At 46.3% G+C, this 21,453-nt stretch overlaps 1 protein-coding gene across 1 annotated transcript in view; it reads left to right on the forward strand.

Moving 5' to 3' along the window:
• KIAA1549 (KIAA1549 ortholog) overlaps positions 1–21,453 on the forward strand; it is a 539,186-nt gene that overhangs the window by 46,046 nt on the left and 471,687 nt on the right. The window contains exon 2 of the mRNA XM_086952955.1: positions 9,241–9,329. Coding sequence (XP_086809081.1) covers positions 9,241–9,329 — 89 coding nt within the window. The remainder of the gene's footprint in view (positions 1–9,240; positions 9,330–21,453) is intronic.

Below are 21,453 nucleotides of genomic sequence, written 5' to 3' on the forward strand. Positions count from 1 at the left end.
TTACCTGCTTTAAAAAAAACTTCACTCACCCCCTGCCAGCACGAAACAGGCGATAGAAGCGCCGAACAGCGACCCTTCGCTGCAACGTAGGAACCGGCATAGTAACTATTGTGCCGCCATTGACGGCGAGGTAAACAGGCCACGCCTACCCCGAGGCCACGCCCACCCGCCCTCCACAGTATATATACGCTGCCTTCAGCGCCACCAAAGCAGACCCTGTAATTCTCCTGAGGCGGAAGCCGGGATACATCTTGTATTTTAAAATTGTTTTCTTGAATTTTCACTTTGCGCATTACCTGCTTTTAAAAAAACTTCACTCTCCCCCTGCCAGCACGAAACAGGCGATAGAAGCGCCGAACAGCGACCCTTCGCTGCAACGTAGGAACCGGCATAGTAACTATTGTGCCGCCATTGACGGCGAGGTAAACAGGCCACGCCTACCCCGAGGCCACGCCCACCCGCCCTCCACAGTATATATACGCTGCCTTCAGCGCCACCAAAGCAGACCCTGTAATTCTCCTGAGGCGGAAGCCGGGAGACATCTTGTATTTTAAAATTGTTTTCTTGAATTTTCACTTTGCGCATTACCTGCTTTTAAAAAAACTTCACTCACCCCCTGCCAGCACGAAACAGGCGATAGAAGCGCCGAACAGCGACCCTTCGCTGCAACGTAGGAACCGGCATAGTAACTATTGTGCCGCCATTGACGGCGAGGTAAACAGGCCACGCCTACCCCGAGGCCACGCCCACCCGCCCCCTTTCCACCTATTAAAAAATGTGCAATTACCGGACGCGCAGCGGACGGGCGCGCCGTCAGCGCGCCAAAGGCAAGCCCGTCTGGGCCCGTCCGGGCCCAGCCGGCCCTAGGACCAGACACTATGCCCAAATCTCAGCCCCATCTATCCTACTCCTCGGACACCCTCCGTCTCTGGAACACTAAGAAAAATCCTCAATGCGACTTCATCCTCCAGGATGACACCCCATTCAGAGGATGTCCCTGTTGCGACACCCACAAAGCTACGGAACCCTGCCATATGCTTCGACTAGGCCTCCTGAATTGCAGGTCGCTAGTAAAACACTCACATGAGATCAACCTTCTCACTCAAACCCTCTCGCTAGATGCCTTGTTCCTGACCGAAACCTGGCTGACCCCCAGCAACGGCTCGGACCTGGTCAATGCTACCCCCCCCCGGCTATCAAATCTGCTGCCTTGACAGACCAGTTGGAAGGGGTGGCGGGCTCGCCATTCTCTATAAAAGTAATTTTAGTTGCAGGCTCAGCGAGGGCACGGTCAAGGACTGTGAAAACGGCAATTTCATCCGCCAGATCTCCCCCACCACTTCACTATCGGGTCTGCTGATATACCGACCACCAGGCGCGATAGGTGACTTCCCAAGTACGCTGATGGACCACATCCTTTTAAAAACATTAGAAACGCCCAATTTCCTTCTTTTAGGGGACTTGAACCTACACTTTTTAGATAAAGCAGATAACACAGCCGCCAATCTCCAAGCAGACCTCATGTCAGCTGACCTCCTGCTGCTGAACTCGAAACCCACGCACGAGAAAGGGCACCTTCTAGACCCCGTTTTCTCTAATATCAATAATCTTCAAATACATGACCCTACCCCTCTTCCATGGACCGACCACTTTCTGGTCCCCATGCATTGGTCCTATCAGCCCGCCGCGGTTCCTAAGCAGAAAACCAAGATTCTAACTAGACGTTGGAACAAACTAAGACCAGAAGAATGGGAAGGGAAGCTGAGGGAATCCGACGGTCCCCTCTCCACTGACCCCAACTCCGCTGATAGGGAGTTTAACAGCTGGCTCACCAACCCCCTAGACAGCCTCATCCCACTTACATGCGCCCTCAAGCATGTAAAAAGGATTAATCATGCCCCCTGGTACACTCCGGCCCTGAACATCCTCAGGAAGGAGTGCAAAAGGACGGAGCGGACTTGGAGAAAAAATAAATCGGTAACGAACAAAAACGCCTACCAAACAACCATGAAGGCATACAAACAAGCCCTCCACAGCGCAAAAAGCTCCTTCTTTGAAGAAAGAATAAAGAGTTCAGCATGCTCTGCTAAGGAGACTTTTTCCATCCTTAAAGAGCTCCTCCATGTTCCAGCTCCCCTGCAGATAGCCCTGGACCCCAAAGCAGCCGAGGAAAAATGCGCCAACCTGGCCACTTTCTTTGATAACAAAATAAAAAGAATCCTTTCCTCCCTACCCACCACCAATCAGGCCCCCCCCGGATCAGCCAAGGATTGTACCCCCACTTCAAGAAATCCCACGGACTCTTCTGAACTTCCACGTTTAGCCTCATTCGGACCATTTACAGAAGAAGAAGTGGCAACCACCCTGGCAGCCACGAAAAGCGGCGCCCCCAGCGACTCAGTGCCCGTACGGTTCACTAAAAGCATCGCTCGGACCATCGTAGCTAGACTCACGGCCCTCATTAACACCTCTCTTTCCCAAGGAGAAGTCCCTCTAAGCTGGAAGGAGGCCGTGGTCAAGGGCTTACTAAAGAAGCCATCTCTAGACCCCACGGACTTGTCCAACTATCGACCCATCTCGCTCCTCCCCTGGATAGGGAAGGTTGCAGAGAAGCTGGTAAACAAACAACTGTCCCACTTCCTGGAGGCTAACCTTCTCTTAAAAAACTCCCAAACCGGCTTCAGACCAGGTCAGGGGACAGACACCGCCCTCCTGGCGGCCGTAGAGAAAGCGAGAGAGATCATTGACACAGGAGGATCAGTGGCAGTGGTCCTCCTGGACCTCAGCGCGGCATTCGACACTGTCAACCATCAGGTCCTAGCCCAGCGCCTAGACAACATAGGTATACAAGACAGTGCGCTGAGATGGCTCACATCTTTCCTCTCCCAACGCTCCTTCCAAGTCTGGGAAGGAGAAAGCCGCTCCCCCCCAATTCCCCTCCGGTGTGGAGTGCCCCAGGGCTCCTCACTGAGCCCCACACTTTTCAACGTGTATATGGCCCCACTGGAGGAATTGGTCGCCCCATTCGGAGTCACGATCGTCAGCTACGCTGACGACACCCAGCTGGTGGTGACTCTCTCACACCCCAAGCTAAAACCCTCCAACCTGCGTGACTGTCTCTCCACCGTCCACCAATGGATGAGCGACTCTGACCTAAAGCTCAACGGGTCAAAAATAGAGATCCTGCTCCTCGGCCACAAATCCCCGAGTCTTCCACCTGACATCTGGCCCGCCTGTATGGGTAACCCCCCCTCCCCCAAAACAGAGGTCAAGAGTCTAGGAGTGTGGCTCGAGACAGACCTCACCTTTAGGACTCGGGCTAGGAAAACTGCCGGCATCTGTTATGGGCTTCTAAGATCATGCAGAAAGGTACTGCCCCTACTACCATTCAAATCTCGCCTCCTGCTAATCCAAGGCCTAGTGCTAGCAAGGCTAGATTATAGCAACGCCATTTACCTCGGCGCACCGGAAGCCACCTACCAGATCTTACAAAAAACCCAAAATGCCGCAGCCCGCCTGCTCACAAACACCCCATCAAGAACATCGGCCAAACCAGCGTTGAGAAAACTTCATTGGCTCCCCGTGAGGGAAAGAGTCGCATTCAAGGCCCTCTGCCTGGCCCACAAGACCCTGCACAACGCTGGCCCTCCCATTCTGAGCACATGGATCACCCCATACAAACCACCGAGAGCGCTCCGGTCTGAACAGGGAAACCTTATTGTGGTCCCTAGGGTGAAGAAAACCCGCGTTGGCGGCCGCAGATTCTCGGTAAATACAGCCAGAAAATGGAACGCACTTCCCCCGAACCTTAGAGCGGAACCAAACCTCACTTCTGGGTTGGGGCGGCCACCTGGGAGAGCTGGAGATCGGATTTCTCTAGTGGAGTTTCCGCTCCAGATAAACTTTCTGGAGATGAGTGCAATTTGTTTTTTCATTGAAAGCCTTCCTTCCATCCAAGTAAAGTTTGGTTCAGTTGTTCAGACAACACCATCGCCATGGGGTATTGTAACAAACAGGACAGGGTGGGGTTGTGCACCCTGTGCCAGGCTACTCTGCACCTCTGTGCTAGGCTACTCTGGACTTTCTTGGAGCATCAGGAAATCTTCCTGGTTGTGCGGCTCGTGGCGGGCTCACTGAATGCCAGTAACTCAGCCGTTGATGCCTTGCGGATCATGAAGGGTGACAACATCAGAAGATAGCACAAGGTCTTTTCCACATATGAGGAGATCCTTGGATCGATCTGTTCCACTCATCTGCAGAGAATGTGCAATGTAAGTTTCCAAAGCGATTGTGCTAGGGGACGCATTTCGTCTAAAGTGGAATTTGGGACTCCTGCATGCCTTTCTGTAGATACCACTCCTGCCCCAAGTTCTAAAGAAGATCAGGACCAAGCAGGTGGCCACGGACTGGGCAGGGTATGCTGACCTCCTGAGCATCAGTCTTCCGTGTCAGTTGAGGTCTTTGGGGGGATGATCTCCTGTTGCAGCAACAGGGCAGGGTGCTGCATTCAAACATGCGCGTACTCCACCTTTGTGTGTCGAGGTTGAACAGCGACAGTTGACTGTTTTCAATCTACTCACCTCACTGCTATTTAAATGCTCCTGGCTGCGTCATCCACCGATGACATACTTGGCTTGCGAGAGCCCTCGACCAATCCAGCTTAGCTCCTCTCATGGCGTGCAGGGTGTGCCCAACCAGGAACAGGCCATACAAAGGCTTGTTAAGTTTTGGTTGTCAGGAAAGTCTCCAATTTTGCAGTCTATATTTATTCAGTGTTTGCCTTTACCGTACTGACTTTCTGTCTGGCTGTCATGCTTATGCCTCTCTTCTCATCTTTCCAACCAGCCATGTACGTCAGTTCACCAAAATAACAGGGGCAGTAAAAGGGGCCATTTACATCGCAGAGTTGACCTCTTATCCCAGGCTTAGCCTTTTAAGGCCTCCTACTTGCTGATACAGACCATCAGAAGCAAACAACGGGGAAACAACTGATAGAACACTTTTTCTTAGAGTCCTGTTGGTTTTTCGTTTTTGGTGCACCTTTGTGACTTTTATTGCCTGGGTAGCAAGAGCAAGCCAGGGGTTGCAGCTAGCACGCCTGACTACCCTGGAGTGACATTCATGCAGCCATCATTCTATTAATGAAAAACAAACTTGTTTCTTACGGAATTTACTATTTGTAGGGCTTGACTTCAGATGAGAATTATGTTTGTTCAATATTTGGACAGAAATATGCAAAGCAGAAATATCTCCATATCATTTCCTTTTCAATCTGAGTGATTGCCATAAATGCATACGAGTTGTAAAGGCAAGCGACACCAGCACTTCTCAATCTTTCATCATGTTTCATACAGGGCTGCTCTTGCTCCAAGCGTACTACCGGATTGGGCCAGGGCATGGTGCATGTTAAGATGTTTAATGCTTGGTCTAAGGTTGTTGACCCCTGTAGGCTCATCAGTACACTGATGTTTGCCTCTCGAGGAGACTACATCCTCAAAAAGTGCTATCTGTGGAGGTTGAGTTGCAGCAATATAAATGTAACTCATTTCATCTTATTAGGGCTCTCCGTTTTCTCTCTTCTTCATTTGTATTTACAAATGCAAACTCAAGACTGGGTTTTGCTGTTTATATTTAGGGACAAAAAATACCAACTTGATTTTCTTTTCAAGTCTCTCTCAAGTTGTCATGACAGACAGGCCTAACGTGATGCCTATGTATAGTTTAGGGTTAAAAACGAAAACACATTTCCTAGCGAAGCCTAAATATTTCGAGATACGCGCATGGGTTTGTATTACAATGATAACATTCTCGGGTGAGTATTTTATAATATAAGACTACTAGGCGGACGAGAAAGCCTACAAATATTGAAATGTCCGTGTGTTCTAAGCAGTTAAATAAATGTGAAAGTATGCTAGTTGCCACTTCACTTTTTCACCGCCCAAAAAAACGAATACAGTGAGAAAAACGGATATGGATGAATATTCGTGGAAATGAGGAAATATATATAATACCAGGAACCCTAATACCATGCCTTGGGACGGTGTATGTGTTACGCCTGCCCCTTTGTCCCAGTGAGCATGTTAATTACCACGTAGAAGATATAACAGAGGAAAGTGACACAATTACTACTCTTGAGAGTTTGTGTCACGTGTATAAAATGGACATTGAGGACCGGATATGCATATCTCACCACAACACCAAAAGTATTTTGTGGAAAGAACTCCTGCATCACACTAGTTGCGACTAAAGGCGGCCTGATGTTCCACTGCCGCCTGTATCTGCTACCTTAAGGTACGACAGTGACGAACTACATTTCATGTAATGTGGGTCACATTTAAAGTGTAGAAAAGCCGCTCTTAACCTGTGGTCCAGTGACCCTGGAGGTCCTCACACCTATGTACGGCGTCCACAAGTTTTCATTATCATTCCTATGGAGCACTAAAGAGAAAAATAGGCAAATAAGTGCTGCGGAGGACACTAACCGGATTGTTAAAGTTGCATTTTAACGCCTTCCGATAAGGAAGTAGCTGATGAGGGAGTAATCTTCTGTGTAAAGAGAGAGCTCCATACTGTGCTGCCAATACCAAGGAGGGGTCTGCCCCCTGCCTTTTACTTCTGCCTCGAGGTTTCAGATGCCATTTCTCAACTGAACTCGCAGCTCTTTAGAAGATTAAGTACTCTTAGATTAGAAAAGTAGAGATGTAAAATGTTAGATTTTAAAACGCTCTGTAAATGGGAAAGAATTAAAAATTGGAGGCTAAAAATTAAGTTGGTATCCTTAGTGGGAGCAGCACCAAGTACAGCAAACAGAACAATTGGCGGTCTCAACTGGAGCACTAGTGAGTGCTGACAAAGAACAAAGAGTATGGTCTTCATTTAGCTCTTGGCGGATGGGTTACTCTGTCACAACTGTGACGGATATCCTGTCTGTTGAACTGTAAATCCTGTAGGATATAAAGGGATGTATATTTCGATGGACAGGATATCCGTCATCGTTGTGACGGAGTAACCCATCCACCGAGATCTAACTCGGGCCCTATATATTAGCCCCGTACGTGCTTATGATGGAACCACGCCATCACGAGTGATGGGCGGCATGTGCTCATGTCGGCATGGTTCCATCATGCGGCTGCCGCTCCGCCCAAGCGGCATTAATTTCCCGCCTGTGCGGGCGAAATAATGAGCGGGCGGGGTCATGACAGAACCACGCTGCCATGAGCACACGCCGCCAGTGACTCATGACGGCGTGGCTCCGTTACGAGCACGGCAGCGCCACGCTCAACCCATCCCCTGCACCGCGTCGAAATTCATGCCGCGGCGAAAGGGTTAAGAGTAAAAGTAGACAATCATTTGGTAGAATCTAGCATATTGGTTGATCTTTTAAAAAACAAACAACATTTTTAAAAGCTCCAGCCTTACTATTAAAAGTTCGATCTTTGGTTTATAATTTGTGTGTATGTTTGATTCATACTTGGTTCTATATTTCTGTGTATTGTTTTTGAGGTTCAAAACATAGAAATTGCTTAGGGTTGGTCTCGTGTTTCCAGTACTCTTTTAGTGAGGTCCACAAAAGCATAGTAGTTAAGGACTGTTGTTGTAGACGTCGCATAAAAAACGTTTGAGGCTTGAATCATTCACCTAGTTAATTGATAACAAAGTTGTCATTAGTCCTTTTGTTTTATTTACTTTTGAACAATGCATGTGGAGGGATGCACATCAATTAGTTTAATTTTTCATTCATGTTTGTCTAACTCATCTTGTCCAACTCGTCTTTTAATGCGTGCGTTGTGGTTGTTATGCCTGCCCCGGTGGCACCTATTTTGACAACGAAGACGGGTGGGGCAACTCCTGCTACCCCAAACCACTCGCACAGCAACATCTAGCCGCTTTTGGCTACATTTACACAGTACTCCATTTTGTCCTGTTGGTTTTCTCCTTATTTTTCCATTTTCAATCATTTTTTTATCTGTGTCTAGATGAGCTTTCAGTTCCAATTCACACACGGGATACATTCTGCCATTTTTGAATGTTTCTACTGTTTAAACTGTGTGCTCCGGACCTCAGGTTCAAACTCGACAAATGCAGAGGTACGTCCAGAGCAATGTTTATTAAAATTCCAATGCATTTCGGGCACCACACTGCCCTTCATCAGGGGAACTACAAATGACAATAAGAAAAGAAACATGAACATCACATTTACATATTAATCACTTTCCTATCGTTAATTTAACCTATCGACAAATGTTACATGCTGCTCAATCACATTTCCTTTGCTCAATTTATTTACTTTTGAGACATTTCTGGTTTTGTTACTAATTTGGGCGTTTATCCAGTGGTAATATTTTTTATATTCCATTTGAGTTAAGATTCAGACTTTCAAAACTATAAAAGAAGCAAATCTTTCTCTCTCTCTCTCTCTCTATATATATATATATATATATATATATATATATATACATATATATATATATATATACTTATCTATCCTTTCTCCTGTATCCACTGAAATGCGCTTCTTTTAAAGTATACTCCATTGTTAATTGCCATACGTGGGACTGGCTTAGTTCTTAATTGGTCCGCACAGCATGCTGGTCTTGGTAGTTCTTTTGCGCTCCGTTAATAGTTCAGTTGATGCAGACATTGGAGATAGTTTTATAATCCTTAGTAGGATGCGATTCGTGAGAGCGAGTCATTTAACACAATGCGTGCTGTGCTGGCAGGAGTAGGAAAGTTCCTCTACCTCAGCCGCTCGATTCTTTGAGCCGGTGCAGCCTGCACGGGAATTCTCCTGTGTTCATATTTTTTGTCTCAAAGGCCTCAGCATTTCCGGGTAGTTAGGTTCGCCTGACGCGTTTTTGTATGGCAATTAACAATGGAGCATACTTTAAAAGAAGTGCAGTTCAGTGGAGACAGGAGAACGCCTCTGATGAAGTGGAATTGGACCACAGAAACGCGTCAGGTGAACCTAACTACCCGGATGGTGGGGGCGAAAATGTGAAAGCCCTTTGAGTTAGGGCGCTGTTGAGTGCACCCTGAAATGCTGAGGCCTTTGAGACAAAAAATGTTTAAAAAAAAAAAAGATATTTTTTTTTCAACAGAAGACAGTTTCTTTTTGTCCCAATGTTATGCTGCTTTGTTTGTCAATGTTATAGGTACACACCTTTTGGAAGCCCACTCTCTGTAATGCTTGCTTTGTTGATTTTGGGGCTGTTGTAAACCAAATTGAATTTTGTTTTCCAGTGCTGGCCCGCACTGTGGGGATGGAGAACATCAAACTTTTAATCGAGGAGTTGCTGAGCGTCCAGTTCAGTCGATCAGTGGAGCTTGAGGTAAGCAGGTATAAAGTGAAATAAGAGAACACTTTTATACTGGCTACACTCCAGTAATGCCTTTCACCTCCAGTGCCACAATGTGAATGAAATAAATCTGTTTTAGGACAATTTGTGATGGGTATTTCTCCCCCTATCTTCCTCACCTTCACGCTGCCAGACTAAATCCTGAAAATCATCAGGACTGCACAAACCTCTAGAATGCACACTCAGTGCGCTGGCAGTACTTATGTCTATTTTTTCTGCGCCCTTGAGACAGTGCCAGACCTTCACTCTTTTTCGGTGTTTTACAGAGTGAAAATGTAAGCAGTGCACGTTCAAACTGTGTTGATTTACCTTTCCTAAAGTGTCTGGTTGCAAACCCTATAGTTAATGCCAGAAACAAATATCTATCTCCCACCACTGACATGCGTTGCTTGGCCCTCCAAGACGAACCTGCTTCCTGCGTGTGAGCAACGCCCCCCTAATGTTCCCTAAGGCAATTGTCCAAACTGTGACAGAGCTCTGCTGTGGAGCGGTTTTACACTTTATCCCATTGCGAGTGAGTTCCATAAATGCGATCATTCCCCAGACAAGGTCTCTCACTATAGGAAAAATAAAAAGAAGCATAAGAAAGAGAGGGTAACCTACAAGGTCGAGATCCCATTTTTGGGTTAGGTTGCTATCTGTGCTGTTCCCCAGTCCTGGAATGTGACTCACCCCAGCTCTAACCAGAGTTTATGGCCTCTTTATGCCAGCACCTCAGAGATTTGTGCTGTGATTGACGTCTGGGCTTCTCCTTCTGCCTTGCCTCTAGGTCCAAAGGCCACTTGGGGGCTTCCGATCTCATCTTTTCTGACGGATCTAGTACTGTGGGCCAATTAATGCAGTCGATCCAGGGCCCGCTATCCAGGCTCTTCTGGATTTTGAGGCTGTGCTTGTAGTGTGCCCCAGAATAACAAAGCTTATTCTGCTGGCTAAGCCACATACAGAGCGTACGGTTTGATGGCACCTAAATGACTGATCAACTAAGCAGATCGTCTCTCGTCTCAGATGAAGGTGCTGGAATCTGTTGAGGATGAACCTTTTTCAAAAGTGAATACTAAGTTACCTGCCCGTGAGTTATCCGGATCTCGTTCTGATGCCTTGCAAGTGCCTGTGTCGGGATTTTATGCATTGATGAGGGAGTCTCTTAGATGAACAATGTGCCCCCTCTTTCCCCTGAAGCTAGGCTGTATGTGGACCTGCAGAACGTAAGTGGGGTTGACATTGGTTCATATTTCCTATTTGACAGCCCTGCATTGGAAGTAGTTTGGAAGTATTAGAGTTGCCCTTGCTTACTTCAGATGTTAAAACTAAGAAGGTAATCATATTAAGGCCTCTTTCAAACCACTTTTACTGCCTGGTGAATCCTTGTTGGACTTGATTCGGGTTTGCCGACTGCGTACCACTCCTTCCAAACCTTGGTTCACTTCCACCCTCCGTGATCTTAAGTCAGGTTGTAAAAAACTTGAACGAACATGGAGACAAGCCTATCTCCCCGAGGCTAAAAAGAGCCTAAGGACGGGGCAAAAGAAATATTATGCGGCGATCAGATCCGCAAAAGGCCAATATTTCGAAGGGCGCATAACTAATGCCAATAACAATAGCAAAGAAATCTTTGCTGTAGTGAAAAGTTTTACTTCACCCTGTGCTGCCCAACCCATACTTGCCTCCACAGAGAAATGGTGCGAAGAACTCCATCTTCTTCGTTGATAAAATCACCAAAATCCAGGATGACTTACTTACTGTATGTAACAGCTTTCCATCCATACTGGCCATCCCGTCTCCTGTGTTACCTACCCCCATGGAACGGTTTCATCAGTTCTCCCCAGTAGAAAATACGGATATTGTCAGCATCCTCGCCTCCCTACATTCAGGATCCCCTTCTGACCCGTGCCCTGCCGTGTGCTTGCGCGTCTCGTGGACACAGTTGGCAATGAGGTAACGCATATTATCAATCGCTCTTTCCTCACTGCCACGGTCCCGACCTGTTGGAAGCAAGCTAAATTGCTCCCACTTATAAAGAAAAATGGATTAGATCCTGCTATCCCTGCTAATTTCCGGCCTATATCATTGCTGCCGGCCCTAGCAAAAGTATGTGAAAAGGTCGCCTTCACTCAGCTAGACAAATTCGTCGAAAATTCCCAGGCTCTACATCCAGCACAGTCAGGCTTTAGAGCAGCCTATAGTACGGAGACGGCGTTGGTGGAAATCTCCGAGGCCATTCGGGAGTGTTTGGACGAAGGTGGCAGAGCGGCTCTGATTTTATTAGACCTCTCTGCCGCCTTCGATACTGTCCCTCACTCCCTTCTGCTTACCAGACTAGCGGCCATAGGCATCACAGGCTCTGCTCTTGACTGGCTAACGTCCTTTTTGGACAACAGATTCCAACAAGTCTGGATGCCGCCTTTCGCCTCCTCCCCCAAGAAACTTGTAACGGGTGTACCCCAGGGCTCCACTCTTAGCCCCCTGCTTTTTAATATATATCTAACCCCGCTTATTTTCCTTGCTGAACAATTGGGAGCAAAAATAATGGCTTACGCTGACGACACTCAACTCCTGTTTACTTGGCCCAAAAACAACCTGGATACATCTGGAGCCCAAACTTGCTTGTCATCTGTCTTTCGTTGGCTTGCCCTCGCCCAATTAAAATGCAACGAAAGCAAATCTGAAATTTTGATTTATGGCTCCTTCCCAGACAACTTTGGCAACTCTCTCTGGCCAGCAGACTTACCTTGCCCCAAATCCATCAGAGGCCCTGCTAAAAATCTTGGAGTCTGGTTTAACAATGACCTCAGATTCGAGGATCATATAAAAAGACTTACCGGGATCTGTTTTTCTACACTTAAAACTTTACGCAGGTTCTTTCCACTTCTCCCGAGAGCGGCCAAAGAGACCGTCATCCGTGCCCTTATATTATCCAGATTGGATTACGCAAATGGCCTCTTCTGCGGCCTTCCTGCTAATCTGATCCATCGCCTCCAAGTTATACAAAATGCCGCTGTACGGCATTTGTTTAATATTCCAAAAAGTTCAAGTGTCCGTCAACCTCTCCGCACCCTGCATTGGCTCCCGGTTGCCCACAGGATTCTATTTAAAATCCTGGTCCTCGCCTTTCGAGCTGTTCACCAAGCTGGTCCTGTCTACCTGAGGAAAAGATTCTCCCTATATGTTCCCAACCGCCCCCTCAGATCAGCTAATCTGCACCAAATGACTGTTCCAAAATTCAAATACAGCAGGCTTGGCGGCCAATCCATCTCAGTCAGAGCGGGGAGAGCATGGAACACCCTCCCGCAGCAGCTTAGAACAGCTCCCTCCATCACTCTGTTCAAGAAAGGATTGAAGACCTACCTTTTTAACATCACTGTATAGGGTCCCCCTCTACCCTGCCTCTCACCCCTTTCGCGCCAGGATACTATTTTTTTAGTAACAGAGCGCGCTATAAAAGCCTATAATAATAATTGATTAAGGCAGCTTGGGACTAGCACGTTTTAGTCCGAGCTGTTAATAGGCAGAGAAGCTGATAGCTAGACCTCACATCTGATGCCTATTCCTATCTGCTCACCCTTCACTGGAGAACCTGTTGATCTAGACATCTTTAGCCATACTCCATTCAAATTCCTTTTCCATGACTTCCTCGGATAAAGTCTTTAAGCCTTTGGACACTGTGGGCTGCGGGGCCTTGTCTCTGGCATTTTCTCTCTACATGGTGACTTTTCACGCATTATATACTTGTTTTGTAGGCGATAGGTAAGTTAGTTACCTGCAGCCTTCATATGAAGGAACCTTTTTCCCAACTTGTGGCGTATAGACCGGATTCAGAAAATATGAGCCGCTTCAATATCACGGAAATGGTTGCTGGCTTCAGGTCTACGGACCTAGTAATTCGGAGGCATCTCTAGATGCACTTCTCTGGGTTTTCTGGTGATGTCCGAGTGAATGTAATGAACACAGCTTTGCATGGCAGGGAGCTCTTTGTGGAAAAGACCCATTCCGCACTACAGCATTTTAAGGAGCAGATCTGGCTTTTCCTATTCTTCAATTCAATCATCAATATCCCATGTTTCACAGGTACTGTAGAGCTCATCCCTCCAGGCAGAGTTGGACCTCTCAACTTTTTTAGCCCTATATCGAAGAAAAATATGCTGTCACTCTTACTGGAAGCCTGAACACATTTATTAAAAACAAATATCAGCAGCCTTTGATTCACAAAAATGGGCGAGAAGATACCCTTCCCGTGCACCAAATGAGCATAAATGCTAAAACATTCATGTTCATAGAACACATTTATAGATTGTTTGTCATAAAAAAGTAAAGGCAATCAAATGTCTGAAAACGAGACGGTGAACATTGCCGGTGGAGACAGAATCTGTGGGGCACATCACATTCAACCTTCATTATAATACAAACGTAACTTTCGGAAGCTGAGCTAGCTACATGAAGATTCTAGTCTACTTGTGCCAAGCATGAATGGGAGGCTATACATGTCAGAAGCAGTACAGCATGGTACTACGGTTCCTGATCTTTCAAACAGATTTGAATACTACCCTCTCCTGACCATGTCCTCAAACCAGAGGTTCTGGTACAATCAGACTATGATTCTGATGTTTTGTCCATGATTGAGTCTGAAAATCATCTTACGGTTGGGCCTTCTAACTTCTTCCACTCTTATAGTTCCTCAAAGTGATTTCTAAGGTGTTTATGGCTTCATCAGATTTAGGCCCTCTTTTAAGTAGGGGCTAAACCGGAATTGGTCCCTTAAAATATAGAAATCTATCCTGAAAGGCCTAGTGGAGAGGAAAGGCTGCTATGTTTTAATTTGTGAGAGCACATGTTTCTAAAAACAACTTTGGTAAATAAATTACCCAGGCCATTCTAAAAAGATAAATGGTCTTAAGCCTGTCTATTCATAGAAACAGCTACCAAAATAACAGGCCAGGCCCACTTTCTTTCCAAAAATGGTTAAAGCAACATCAGAGATCGGAAGCAACACAGTTAAACCGGTTATATTAACATGGGTCCCATGGTTCTTGGAGTTTGGTAACTATTATTTTTCCATAGCAGTACCGCACCCGTGCTGCAGAGATGTGCCATGCCACTCCAGTTGCAGCTTCACCCAGTTTGATGTGATGGCGTCATGCAGTATTTTGTTCCAAGTGACGTGCTGGCCTGTGTTCCTATTTTTCCATGTCTCATCAATGTGGGTCTGCAGCTCTATTCTGTGTTTTGCAAATGAATTTCTCCGCGAATCAGCCAGGTTAAGTGGTAACTCTTAAGAGCTCTCCATTAAATTCAGTTGACAATGTGCAATAAGATGCTGTTAATAAAGCCATACAATATCTGTTGGTGGTGTCTGAGATTCAACCATGACCTCTTGATCTGCAACGGATGTACCATGTTACAACGCATACCATTACAACTACCTACTGTTACAACGCGACCATTACAACGCATACCATTACAACGCATAGCGCTTTGAGGTGCTGGATAGTGGTAAGTATAATTTACTATTCTAACTCCAGTCCCCGTGGACCCTAGGGAAGGTGTTGGATAGTAAATTATACTTATTCCCCATCCTAGAGCGCCCCCCAGCGCAATGCGTTGTAATGGTATGCTTTGTAAAAGTTGCGTTGTAACAGTAGGTAGTTGTAAAAGTTGCGTTGTAACAGGTGTATACCATCTGCAACTGTTACATGCACCCGATGGCCATCAGTGGAAAGCCAAACTATAATAAGTAGGGGTATGCTGACGCATCCCCCTTCCTACTATTCACTCCTTCATCCACAAGAAGTATACAAAATAACACAAGAAGAAGGATGTAAGAGAAAACAAGTATAACAGACCTCTGAGAAAACCTACAAGTAGGGTGACCTAAACAAAGAGGGTTAGTCGGGTAGACACATGAAGGCAGATAAGACAGCCAGGTATACCTTGACCGTAGCAACTGCCAAGCCCTGCTTAGTACGAGAAAGTGCAACGTTTATTCAATTCCAGTGGCAAAACAGGAAGGTTCTTAAACCTCCAGCCATGCCAACAACTCATATTGATAGACTTTGTACCAGGTTTTCAGGCAGCTAAAATGACGGCTGCCACTTCTGGTGGTAAACAGAAAATATCTAGTTTGTATAGTTTAATTTCCAAACGTGTAGGTGTAGCATCAGAATTTTGTTGTGGAGTATTTTATCATTCTGCTGCAAAAGTTGGTCTTCTCTGTGAGGAACAGGAGACCGAGTGCGGAGTACCAACAGAACGGCACACTAAGCCTTCCACCCTTGCCCAATGTATTGCTATCCGGAATAGAGTTTCTGAAAGAAGAGCGAGGGGCTCGAAATGCATAAAGCAAAACCATTGACCAGTCAAACCTAAAAGCATTCTCCAGGAAACTATTCTGGGCAGAATGAGTAGCACAGAACCAATTTCATTTCCTGTTTAAGCCATGGTGAACAGATCCACATTTGGACAGTCCAAACTGGAGAAGTTGTCCGTCACTTCATCGTGAAGTTCCCACTCATGGTCCACTGGAGAGAGATTACTCTAGGCATCTGCACTCATCGCAATGAAGGATCCTGCAACATGTACTGCTACGAGAAGGGGAGGATAGGAATTTTGCAGAAGCATTTGAACTTGGTGTACATTTTATTACTACACTGATTACACAAGACGAAGTGTATGATCGACTCTGTGGGCTTTGCAGGCACTAAGAAAGCAAGGCAGTGACTAAACATGATTTCACATTGGGTCACTCGTTTTCTAAAGATCTGTCAATGTTTAGCTAAGAAAGATCTCCAGCTGCCATTCATACCCATGGTGCGTGGTCTGCCAAGGGTGCTTCTGTTCTTATAAGGGTTATCAAATTGGCTGATATTGGACAAGCACCCATTTCATCATCTTTGCGTACCTTTGCAAAACATTACTGCGCCACAGCTCAGGCACGCAGTGATGGATTCTTTGCCAGGTCCTGTGTTGCATGACTTGGCACTGCTCATTCCTACCTCCCAATGGAGCTGCTTGGAAACTGCAAGCTGTATCTGCTGGAAGTAGTTTCGATTAGAAGAAATAGTTACTTAGTGCTAAGTTTTTTTTGTGTCTACTATATCTTCCCACACATTCCTCACCACCCTTTGTCCTCCCCTGATGAGTTACTGACATTGATAATAAGGTCCCTAACACAGAATGCAAACTTTATTTGAAGTTGATGTCACTGTTGTCACAGCTCTCTCCGTTCTTCTCGGCACAGCTCCGTCCGTTACCAAGGAAAAATACAAGGAAATTACACCAGCATGTCCGTCGGCACCTTAAATATCATGATGGTGTTACATCCTATTGATCAACAAGAAGAGAGATAGGGAGAGTCACGAACACTCTTAGTCCCCAAACTATATTAGACAACAACAAAAAAAGAGTGTTCCTGTTCTGATTTGAATGGAAAGGATGCACAGAGCACAAGGAACCAACAAAGCCCATTTGGTTTGTTAAGAAAGCCCTCACTCACTGACCTGGTCGGTGACTTGCTTCATCATCGGGCCCCACCGGGTGTGACCGAATGCCACCCCGGTGTGCTGCAACGCCAGAGTTACTGCGGAGCTGGTCTTGTGAGGGTGGGAGGGCTATGTGAAAGATTATGTGGATAGTGTGAAGTGGTGAATTAAAATTGCCTTGTATGTATCAAAAATTCTTTTAATCAGAGATCATAAAGGACAAGGTTAAAAAATGTGATGGTAAGTAAGGCCAACTAATTGGATGGTCTACTACCACTAGCATTAAGTGACAACGTGAATGGTCAACATGGACATGTTTCAGCCGGTGTGGTATAATTAACCTGGCATTCGTCAGGACCTAGAGTGTAAACCTCGGCGGTATGGGCACGCTAAGGCCCACCCAACCAGAGGACTTGAAAGTGAAAAAAGTCTGTGAAGTGCAAAAAACGAGGGGGCATCCCCACCCAAGGGCAGGACGCACACAGCCTCAAATCTCTAAATTTTAGAGACAAAAAGTAAAAAGCACCTGTGGGAAATGAGAGAGATACAGACAAACATCAAAAAAAGACAAACAAACAATTAGAATTTTTGTCGTTTTAGGCTAGCCAATTCAAGCCAGTTACTTGTGCTCACGGTGCCAGGGTGCACAACTCATACCTGATAGCAGAGGTGCGTGGCTCTGCCTGTGGTTGATACTAAATGGTAGGTAGTATAGCCTTAAACAGTGAAGAGACACTCTCATGGTAGATTGCCAATTGCAAGATCTATCTGTGCGAGTGCGCAGGGAGGGAAAGAAGTGAAAAAGGAGGCGAATGGCAGAGAGGACATTCAGACAAAACTAAATCACTCTGCGATCAATGGGCCAAATGGCCAGTGACCATTCAGCACAAAAGAGAACGAAAGAGGTGAGAGAGTTAAATTCTCACTTCACAAGGGATGAAAATCCACCCCATAGACCGCGGGAGGGAGGGGACGGCGCATTTGGCACATCCTGAAATGAAAGCAAAAATGGGAAAGAAAAGGGACAAACGCTGTCAGCAAGCAGCGTTAGTACTTAGCTCAAATGGTCCTTTGCAGCCAGGGAGGTACTCACGCCCACGGCGCCTGTCTCCTGTAGGTACACCTAATCAGCCCTCGGAACCGGGTCTCGCCGATCCGGGGTTGAGGGATACGGGCGGTTTTATGAGCCTCCGGTGAATGTTGCCGCTTCCGGGATAGGAAGCGTGCGTTGTGCGCATGCGTGGAAGTAGCGGAGAAGGAATAGAACGTGAACCGCTTCGGGTAGGGGATACTCACTTCCGTGTGGGAAGGACTACCTTTTGCGCATGCGTGCCGATTCGACTGTCACAGTAGAGGCAGCCGGACTTGGAATTTATGTGTGGTACGCATGCGCGGAAGTTTGACCAATGCGGAATGATGTAAACAATCTACAGCTTAACGTAGTGCGCATTGGAAGCAGAATTAACCATATGAGTATCAGGTGAATGAGGAGGGACAGACACAGCACATGTTAAACTCAAAAGAGATAGAGATATCCCAGGCAAAATACCCATCTCAGATTTAGCGTGAGTAATAGGTAATGGAGGAAAATCCTCATCTTTAGGTTGATTATTTCTAGACAGCTGATTGTGGGGCAGTCTACACCCACAGACAACAGGAGTTTATGGAACAGCAACGAGTCAGGAGGTAGTAGGTTTACTTGAGGACAGAGCCCCAGGGTATATCGTCATTGAGGCCATTTACATGAGTGCCCAGGCGGTATACCCAACGCTGTTCCTTTTCAAACTATATCTATATCTAGAGTAGCCAGAATGATGGTATCTGGCTCAAAGGTAATAGACTGTAGTTGGTGTAACAGGTTCTTTGTATCTCAAGGATACAAAGAACCTGTTGCACCAACTACAGTCTATCACCTTTGAGCCAGATACCATCATTCTGGCTACTCTAGATATTGAGAGCCTGTATACCAGTATTCCGCAAGATGAAACAATCAAGGTATTAAGTGCAGCTCTGAATTCTGTCACATGGGAATACAACACTCCCAGAGATTTCATAACAGAATGTGCAACAATCGCACTCAAAGAAAACTTCTTTGCTTACAAAGGACGGCTATTCCTGCAATGCTCCGGTACCTCGATGGGCAGTACGTTTGCTCCCAGCATAGCGGGGTTGTATGTGGCAGACTTTGAGGCTAAAAACATCCAGTCTATAAACAATCCGTTTGCCAGGAACATTTCGTATTGGAAACGGTACATAGACGACGTGCTGCTCATCTGGAAGGGAAGCATGGAACGTCTAATGGAATTCCTCTGCTGGATTAACACCATCAACAGATATCTCAAATTTACCCATACAGTGAGCACCACGGAGGTGGTGTTTCTAGATGTGGTAATTATGAACAGTGGGACAACTCTGACTACCAAGACCCACTATAAAGCCGCAGCCAAAAATAACCTACTACAGTTCTCCAGCTTCCATCCTCGTCCATTAAGGGAGAACCTCCCTTATGGACAATATTTACGCATCCGCCGGAACTGTAGCAATATAGATGATTTCAAACGTCAATCATCTGATCTAACGGCCAAGTTGGCACAAAGAGGTTACCCAAGTCACCTTCTCAATAAAGGTTTTAAACGGGCACGGAACCAACCACGGGAAGCCCTCCTTGAACCAATCACGAAAACTACGATGGAAACTCCCCTGACTTGTGTAACCACCTATAGTGCATTATCCTATCTAATGAAAAAAATCAATAAATAAAAATTGGAAAATCATCACAAGTACCAAGAAGGATTGGCAAAAACCTCTGTTCTCTTTCAAGAAAGGACACAGCCTCAAAGATGCCCTGGTCCACACAAGACCCAAAGAACTACCAGCGACCCCCTTGAGGAGTGTCACGGATGCATGGAACCTACCGAAAGTCACAGGCCACTTCCCGTGCTCCAACTGTTCCGTCTGCCACCTGACAGCCCCCACCAAATCTTTGACCCTTGAACCCGGGAAAACATGGTGGCAAAAAGCACACACTAACTGCAACTCCATAAATGTTGTTTACCTTGTCACATGCGCCTGTTCCCTCCGGTACGTGGGGATGACGACTAGAAAAATCAAACAACGGATATGTGAGCATAGGAGTAATATCAGGTGCAAGAAATCGACGACAAAAATGAGTGACCATTTTTTACAAACTAATCATACTACCAATGATCTGAGATGGACGGTGATTGAACAAATCCCTGGGGGCACCAACATTGCAGAAAGACTGTTTGAAAAGGAACAGCGTTAGGTATACCGCCTGGGCACTCATGTAAATGGCCTCAATGACGATATACCCTGGGGCTCTGTCCTCAAGTAAACCTACTACCTCCTGACTCGTTGCTGTTCCATAAACTCCTGTTGTCTGTGGGTGTAGACTGCCCCACAATCAGCTGTCTAGAAATAATCAACCTAAAGATGAGGATTTTCCTCCATTACCTATTACTCACGCTAAATCTGAGATGGGTATTTTGCCTGGGATATCTCTATCTCTTTTGAGTTTAACATGTGCTGTGTCTGTCCCTCCTCATTCACCTGATACTCATATGGTTAATTCTGCTTCCAATGCGCACTACGTTAAGCTGTAGATTGTTTACATCATTCCGCATTGGTCTAACTTCCGCGCATGCGTACCACACATAAATTCCAAGTCCGGCTGCCTCTACTGTGACAGTCGAATCGGCACGCATGCGCAAAAGGTAGTCCTTCCCACACGGAAGTGAGTATCCCCTACCCTAAGCGGTTCACGTTCTATTCCTTCTCCGCTACTTCCACGCATGCGCACAACGCACGCTTCCTATCCCGGAAGCGGCAACATTCACCGGAGGCTCATAAAACCGCCCGTATCCCTCAACCCCGGATCGGCGAGACCCGGTTCCGAAGGCTGATTAGGTGTACCTACAGGAGACAGGCGCCGTGGGCGTGAGTACCTCCCTGGCTGCAAAGGACCATTTGAGCTAAGTACTAACGCTGCTTGCTGACAGTGTTTGTCCCTTTTCTTTCCCATTTTTGCTTTCATTTCAGGATGTGCCAAATGCGCCGTCCCCTCCCTCCCGCGGTCTATGGGGTGGATTTTCATCCCTTGTGAAGTGAGAATTTAACTCTCTCACCTCTTTCGTTCTCTTTTGTGCTGAATGGTCACTGGCCATTTGGCCCATTGATCGCAGAGTGATTTAGTTGTGTCTGAATGTCCTCACTGCCATTCGCCTCCTTTTTCACTTATTTCCCTCCCTGCGCACTCGCACAGATAGATCTTGCAATTGGCAATCTACCATGAGAGTGTCTCTTCACTGTTTAAGGCTATACTACCTACCATTTACTATCAACCACAGGCAGAGCCACGCACCTCTGCTATCAGGTATGAGTTGTGCACCCTGGCACCTTGAGCACAAGTAACTGGCTTGAATTGGCTAGCCTAAAACGACAAAAATTCTAATTGTTTGTTTGTCTTTTTTTGATGTTTGTCTGTATCTCTCTCATTTCCCACAGGTGCTTTTTACTTTTTATCTCTAAAATTTAGAGATTTGAGGCTGTGTGCGTCCTGCCCTTGGGTGGTGATGCCCCCTCGTTTTTTGCACTTCACAGACTTT

This window comes from Lissotriton vulgaris, chromosome 1_2 (genome assembly GCF_964263255.1).
Source record: "Lissotriton vulgaris chromosome 1_2, aLisVul1.2, whole genome shotgun sequence".
Lineage (NCBI taxonomy): Eukaryota > Metazoa > Chordata > Amphibia > Caudata > Salamandridae > Lissotriton > Lissotriton vulgaris.